The sequence below is a fragment of the Etheostoma spectabile genome, chromosome 9 (genome assembly GCF_008692095.1).
Source record: "Etheostoma spectabile isolate EspeVRDwgs_2016 chromosome 9, UIUC_Espe_1.0, whole genome shotgun sequence".
Taxonomy (NCBI): Eukaryota; Metazoa; Chordata; class Actinopteri; order Perciformes; family Percidae; genus Etheostoma; species Etheostoma spectabile.
This window is the reverse complement of record NC_045741.1, coordinates 33,934,692-33,942,712: the sequence shown is the minus strand read 5'-3', so window position 1 is coordinate 33,942,712 and position 8,021 is coordinate 33,934,692. Positions and strand designations below refer to the sequence as shown.

Sequence of the window (8,021 nt, the reverse complement as noted above, 5' to 3'; positions counted from 1 at the left end):
GTAATTTTCACAGTGATACCTAAAGGTTAAAACCTTTACCCTATACAGGTGTGAAAATGAATGAATAGGCATACAAATAGGCTATATTTGGGTATTTTTTAGAAACTTTCCCCCAATGGGATTCTTCAGTGCTTTCTTCCTTACTCAGGACATATTAAGGAAACAAAATCAGTTGAGTTTGCTTCTGCTGCAATTTGTTCAAGGTTGACCCCCATTTTGGCTTACAATGATTGGACTATAATGGCTACTCAGATAATACTGCATGAACTGTTCATGTTAAGTACATAATAATGTTATTTTAATAATTAATTTTGCAAACAGTACAATAAAGAGTCCAACACAGCCACATTGATACATCTAGCTGTTTTTCAAATAGACTATGCGGTCCGGACATAGAAAAACTGAAATAAACTTTTCCTAAAGCGGCTTTTAAACAGTCTTAAGGCTTTTAAATATATTTGTACCTGTCTAATAATTTAGTGGTCAGCCTGTTAATTGATGATAACACGTTAAGTGTCTCTGCTAAGATGGAATATTATGTCTTAATACACAACATCGACACCATATCGGCCAATTAGAGAACATAAAATAATATATAGTCTGGCATATGTATGTAGTATGTATATATAGTGAGAGTATTCACTTATTATTCACTTATTAACAACTTTCTATTCCGGGTGACCATAAATATCATAACGAGCGAACCCAACGGGATAGAGACGGACTTCCGGAGCCACGACGACAGAGAAGACTGACAGTTGATTTGACCAAAAGTCTGCTCACAAGCAGTGACGTCTCTGTCTCTACAACGGGCGGGATATCCGCATTAGTGAGCTAGCTAATAACATGGCGAAGACTTACGATTACTTGTTTAAACTACTTTTAATCGGTGATTCAGGCGTCGGAAAGACCTGTGTGCTATTCAGATTCTCAGAAGATGCCTTCAACTCAACGTTTATCTCCACTATAGGTAGGTAAAAGTCGTATTATCATTACTGTCTCTGCCGAAAAGTGGTACAGGAGCAGCCCATCCCGTCATGCTAATTTTTTTTTTTGCTAACTTTTCTGGCTAGCATTCATTTTGAAGTAGCTAGTCAGGAAGCTGCCCAGCCTGCTTGTTAGAGGGGATTTTCCAGAACTGACAATTATATTTTAACTGGTTGATATACTGAGAAAGTCCCTGTACATACAAACTGTACCACCGAAGCTGTGACGTTAACAGCAAATATATAACTATTTTGAGATGAACTAACAAGCTACAAAGCTGTCAGTGAGCTAGTTGGCAGTGCCATTTTTCATATAACCAGCTGTCTGTACCTCGCACTCTCTTAGCCAACGTTACATAAAATATTAATGAACTCGTCAACCACTATGCTTCTAAAATCAAACATTAGCTAATCTTACTGTCAATGGGATTATCACTCAATTTCGGCGCCAGATGACAGATGTGCTTACATTGAATCATGTGACTTTTGTTTTTCCTCAGGTATTGATTTCAAGATCAGAACAATAGAATTAGATGGAAAGAAGATCAAGCTACAGATATGGTAAGATAAGTCACACTACATAAAATGCTTGACCCTTTATGTGGAGACTCATGATGGATGATAATTGCCAGTTTATTAGGTTCATCTAACTACAATTGACTCGGTGTGAGATATATATATATATATATATATATATATATATATATATATATATATACACACACACACATATGTAAAAGGTTTAGTAAATGTACGATATTTATGACAAATAACTATAACCTTTGTTGATATCTTGTTCTATTATCTCCAATATTATAGTCTTTATCACGCTCTCATACAGGTTTCCGATCTTTGAAACTGTACCACTTTTGTATTCTCTCTTGACAATGCTGTTGACTTCATGATTTTCCTTGTATTTGATTGAGAATAACTACCAGCTTTTGGTAAATTAAAAAAAGATACCAGAGTACTGATGAAACATTTGTACTAATATGTCCTCTGCAAATACTGGTGTATCAAAGAAATGTTTTTGGGGATTTGCTTAGTCTTACCAAAGCTGGGATGGGAAGATCAACATCTGCTTAATTTTTGTGCTTTTAATACAGCGGTAGCTTGGGGTATTTTCACTCTTGCCCAAAGACTGGAACCAGGAGGAAAACGTCTAATCTAGTGCTGTCCAATGTGTATCATTCAAAAGCTAACATATATACACTCTTTAGGCCAATGTGTGTTTTAATACATGTAAAAAGAACAAAAATTGATTTAAAGAGCAGTTTGCATTGAAGAGTTATGACCAACAGCAGATGTCCCCTGTGGTTACATGAGACATCTCACAAGTCCTGTTCTTAGTACTGCCCCTAGACTTAATGAGTACATAATACTTAAGGCTGTTTTATGGTTGTGCGCAGGCTCCACGCAGAGCTTTTGACGTAGCCTACGTAAGTGGCCTGATGTTTATACTTGTGCCCTGGTGTGTTTGCGGAGTGGGTGACAGAGCAAGGGAGAAAGTGAGAGAGTGATGGCGATTATCTTCGGAGTGAGTAGTGATTCTAGAGTCACAGTGAGAGAAACAAATGCAACACTACCAAGCCACAGCCGCGCGACGTGCGTTGCTGCGATGTGTAGTTACATTTTTCAAGACGTGCACGTCAGGCTACGGCGTAGGGTCCGGCGTAGACGCAGAGGGGTTTGCGGGAGTACGCCGTCGATTCTACGCACAACCATAAGACGGCCTTTAGTGTACTGAAAGTTGCTGATTTTATTTTTTCAACAAAATCTAGCAGACTCTTTGATGTAATGGTAACTAGTTGAGTATGACAACACAAAAATAAGATGGTTACATAGTTGATTATGCGTTTTCTTTCACGCAGAAGTTAGCCGTTTCCCCTTGCTTTCAGGCTCTTTGCTTAATGTACAGATGGAAATTGAGCTAGCTAAATCTAGCTAGGTTCTGCAACATAAGGTTAAAAAACAATGTGTTTCCCATGTAGGGACACGGCAGGACAGGAGAGGTTCAGGACCATCACGACAGCCTACTACAGAGGAGCCATGGTAAGTTGCGTTGTCATCTTAACAACTTATACAATAGTATAGCTCATCTCTGGTTATTTCAGAGGCCTGGTTCAGTAAGCAGGTTTAGTGAAAATTCTGAGTAAACCTGAGATGAGGGAAACTCTGGGTTTCTGTTTTAGAAAGGGAGGTTAATCAAACCTGAGAGAGAGAGAGAGGGGTAACTCCAGCCCGTTTCAGAAAGAGAGGTAACTTAACCTCAGAGTCAGTTACTGCGGTAACTGAGCCCGTGAACCTAACCAGGTCGGAAGCAGGTTTTCTTCAAAATACCTTGAGTTTCTCTCAATCTCCTCCTTCTGACACAGCGCTCTTTCATTTCCTCATTCATTTACTCAGTCTGTATCAGGTGCATTTTAGCGTAGTTTGTTATTTGCATGAATGGAAAAACAGGGTTGGTTTAATAAATGTGTTAGGCAGACTGTAAAGCATTTTTTGCTTTTTTTTCTTCTCTCAAAATGTCATTTCCTTTTGTCGACAATCCTGTCAAAGAAGTTGCTTCACAGGGTGTTAAACCCACATCGGGAGAGGAAATTGAAACCCAGACTATTAATGTATTTTCATTTCCAGATAACTACCTATTTGAGCGGTATCATGTTTCTTCATAGTCCATCAGATATTTAGGCTTATATAGCCTTATCTGTCCTCATCTCACTAACATCACCTATTGTGGACATGCCCTACATCCCAGCATTTTTTTTCGCATTACGTTTTTTTTTGTGCAAACGGCAGTTTTCTTTACAACATTGGTGATGCAGAGCATATTAGTAAAGCCACTGTATGAAGAGTGTGACTCGCTCTTAAATGTTTTTTTAAACATTTTTGTAGTGTTCCCTGGAAACAAACCAGTAAGAGTTATTAAAAAGAGTTCCACAGGATTGCAGGTGAATGATCTAAGCCCTTTGACTTAAAATATATGAATTATAATTCTGTTAATGATGGTGCTGCAACCTAAGAAGGGGATTAGTAGTAATTTTTCGCCCGCAGGATTGCACCTAAACAAAATAGATTCTAGATTCAGTATCATTTCACCAGTAATATTAGGCTGTACTTGTGATTAAATATGATACTCTAGCAGCATTTTTTTCCCCCACGCAAATTCTCTCTCTTTTGTACCAGCCGCTGTGTTGCCTTTTTAAGGAATATATATGTTCAAACTCGCTGTATATGCGCATTAGTATTTCCTCCGACCAGTTTGTCTGTGGTTGTTGCCATGGTGAATCGTAGTATCAGGGCTACCTTTTTTATAGTGGTGGTGCACGCACTTAAAGGTGTCCTGCCACACAAAACCATTTTTACTTGCATTTTCTGAAATATGTTAAGTCCATATGTGTTTATGTCTTGAATGTGAAAATGAACTGCTACCTCCTCTGTCACCTCTTGCCACTGAAAAGAAATAAGCAGAGAAATCAGGCCAATTATAAAAGCTGGTCAGTCTGATGTCATGTTGCCTGAGCTCATTACTATTCATGAGCTTGCTGGGTAAAGGCTACTGAAAGCCAAGCTCTCCTTGGCTAGCTGTTAGCCTATCAGAGTCAAGCAGCTTAGCTCTTAGAACTGGCCCAAATCGAGTCTTCCTGCAGGCTTTCTATACCACGCTAGAATGGCTTGAAACAAGGTAACCAAGTTACAGTCCATGGTAGAACTTCAGACATTACCACAAAGTAATGAAATACGTGTGACAGGGCACCTTTAACTATGAGTGGACCTACTCTGAGATGATTGTACCAACTCAAATCAGCTGTTGTGGAACCAAAAACTCAGTTTCCCAACTCAGGGTAAATCAACTCAGAGATCAGGGTTAGACTTAGAGTTTGTTAAACCTCCTTCCTGAAACGGGCCACTGGTGTGAGCACTGCAGCGCCAACCTTTTACCAGAACCACACCCTGCATTGTTTTTATTGTTGTTCATTTTATATACACCTGGGAAATCAGAGGTCATTCTGTGCATTGAAATGGTATTTTTGTTAGAATCTCCTTTGGTTTAAGTTTAACTACATGGCTTTGCATATTTCACTTTAGGAAGCTAATCCTTGTTACCTTCGGTATTCATGTGCCATGCCTTTAGTTGAGGCTGCGAAAACATGTGACCCACCATTATTAATAAGGGTTGACCTGGACAGCAGAAAATCCCATTAGACACTTTAAGTCTGTCCCTATGGACTAATGACAGTTAGTAAGCAATGATTTCATGTTGACTGACTGCGCCATTGTTTTGTCTTTTCCTGTATGAATTCTTCAGGGCATCATGTTAGTCTACGACATTACCAATGAGAAGTCCTTTGACAACATCAAGAACTGGATACGGAATATAGAAGAGGTAAATGTTTTACATTAGTAGATGTGACTGTGTGTGTTTGCCCACCTCCTATATGCAAATAGTGATAGCCATCTGTTCTGTGTGCATGGTTGAGTGTGTTTTATTTGATTTTTACAAAGAGCTAAAGAGCACATGCATACACCTATTACATTCTATTACTTATCATTTCCTGTTGGTTCACTATACCACTCTGTCTCTTACAGCATGCCTCAGCAGATGTGGAAAGGATGGTCCTTGGGAACAAATGTGATGTCAATGACAAGCGACAGGTGTCCAAAGAAAGAGGAGAGAAGGTGGGATGATAAAGTTGACAAATGAATGCACTTGATTTAAAAGTACACTTGGGCCCTGTTTACACGACAACGCTTGCGGGTGAAAACGACAAAATATATAGACCGAGAGAGAGATATATATATTATCAGATGTGCGTTTTGTTTAGGCGGCGAAGGCTTTTTCGGGGCTTAAAAATGCTAAAAAGTGAAACTACCCACCAGAGTGGAAATGTTAAAAACACTCCACCGTTCCCATCTAAAGGGTAAAAGCGCTCTAAACTGCTGAAGGTGGCTCTCGTCGCATACGCGTTTATGTCACAGGCACGCGCCAGCACAGGAAAATGTCGGATTATTTCCATATGTTGGACCTTCAAGTTGCCCTAGTAGCTCTGATAAACATGTCTATGTCTAAACATAGCCTTAAACTGTGTTCTCATCGGGTACATATGTATTATTTTGGCTCATTGCGCCAGAGTACTGACACATTTCTGTTTCTTTTCTGCCTGCTGTCAGCTGGCGCTGGAGTATGGTATCAAGTTCATGGAGACCAGTGCAAAGGCGAACATAAACGTTGAGAATGTGAGTTGACACTTTTCCTTTGATTATTCATTCACAGCTGAAAGTATTGTCACCAAGAGTTGGGCCTTTGGTCATTGTTGTCTGTGTCCTTCACTGGTGGTTGTTTCCACTTGTCGTAACCACTTTTTCGTTGCAAACCCACAGATTGTGTGCATATCTTATATGCCATATTGATGACTAAGAATCAATCAAACTTCTTCTGATTTTGTAAAATTTAATTTAAACCAACAATCTTCCTTGTCCACAACCATTGGTCTCACCCAGAGAAATGCCACTAATGTGGTTTGATAAAATAAAAAAAAAATGATTTCTCTTGTTTAACTTGTTTTTGTCTGCAGGCCTTTTTAACCCTCGCCAGAGACATCAAAGCAAAAATGGACAAGAAGCTGGTAAGAATGAAGATGAGTGGAAACCTAATTGTTATAATATTATTAATATAAAGCTGTCACTGTGTGTGGTATCTGTGTTGTGCCATGTACTGGTGGTGTTGCTGTTCTTAGTTTGAAGGTGCGTTCTCATCTGTGTGTATTTTAGGAGGGCAACAACCCGCAGGGCAGCAGTCAAGGAGTAAAGATTACAGAACAACCCAAGAAGAGCAGTTTCTTCCGCTGCACGCTCCTGTGAGGAGATGGGAGTGTCGGCATCCACCATCGCCTTAACTGTGTCCCCCACTGGACAGAACTGGACAGAGCACACTCGCATCTCTTTTATTTTTCTTTACCTGTCTTCCTCCTTCTTTCTCTCTGTAAGGAAAAACAGAAGTTTGTTTTCGCTCTCTTGGTTCCCTCGTCAGCTGTGAATCTAAATACTGTGGCCTCTGTTAGATGCTAAGTCTGGTTCTTTTTTTTCCAGTTGCTTATAAGATTGACGGCGCCAACTGATTCCTTAGATTTTATTGACTTTTAAAGACGGCCTCCTCCTAACCTGTGAAACTAGAAACAATCAAACCTTGACTTCTCACAATGATGTCTGATTCCATGATAGTTTTTTTTTTTTTCCTCACCTCGTCAGTGTCACTTGATGTCATATATATATATATATATATTATATATAATATATATATATTATATATTATAATATATATAGTATATATATAATATTCGATCCTTCTCACTAAAAGTAGCCCAAATTATACTTCCAGAAAAGGCTTACTCGTTCAATGGGCTTCCTAATGTTGAATATACTCCATCTGTTGAATAATGGGATGTATGTATCCAAGGTGATGAGAGTACAATCCAAACTATTATACCACATTTGTGTACTGACTGGGTGGGCTAGACATTTATATATCCACATAAGGTAAACGCAACATGTAAATGTATATCGCTGATTATGATTCACCATATGAAACGGTAGCGCCATTGCATTTTACTCATATCAACTTTGGGCTTTACATGTCCTCTGTCCACCTTTTCTACTTGTGTCTTTCTGTCGATATCTTAGGCTGAAACATTCCTCTTTAATGTGCAATGTAATGTGTATGTGGGGCCCAGATTTAGCCTATCTTAAGTATTTTACATGGTTGTTGTAAGACTGGGTTAAGTATGCTTGTTTGAAGGGCACACCGATTCCTTTTTGTAGTTGCTTGCCTCGTCATTTCAAGTATTTCAAATTCTATGGATGAGACAAGATGTGATTGGTGTGAGGCAGATGTTTATTTGATGCACTTCAACTGGTGGACTAGCAATACCTAACTCTAACATCTGGATGCGTACAGTTACACAGCAGTGGCACAGAAGGAATCACAGCAATGATGTAATCATTGTTTTATGCAGTCATACTTCTTCCTCTCCAATC

The 8,021-nt window shown here is 39.1% G+C and overlaps 1 protein-coding gene across 1 annotated transcript; it reads left to right on the top strand.

Annotated features, from left to right (window-relative positions):
- The first annotated feature begins 726 nt into the window (after positions 1-726).
- On the top strand, positions 727-7,253 carry LOC116695139 (ras-related protein Rab-8A). The gene is made up of 8 exons (XM_032525229.1): positions 727-970; positions 1,487-1,547; positions 2,978-3,038; positions 5,296-5,373; positions 5,577-5,666; positions 6,159-6,224; positions 6,563-6,613; positions 6,759-7,253. Exons 1-8 carry the CDS (start codon positions 847-849, stop codon positions 6,846-6,848), a joined length of 621 nt encoding a protein of 206 aa, XP_032381120.1. The 5' UTR covers positions 727-846; the 3' UTR covers positions 6,849-7,253.
- Positions 7,254-8,021: the final 768 nt, after the last annotated feature.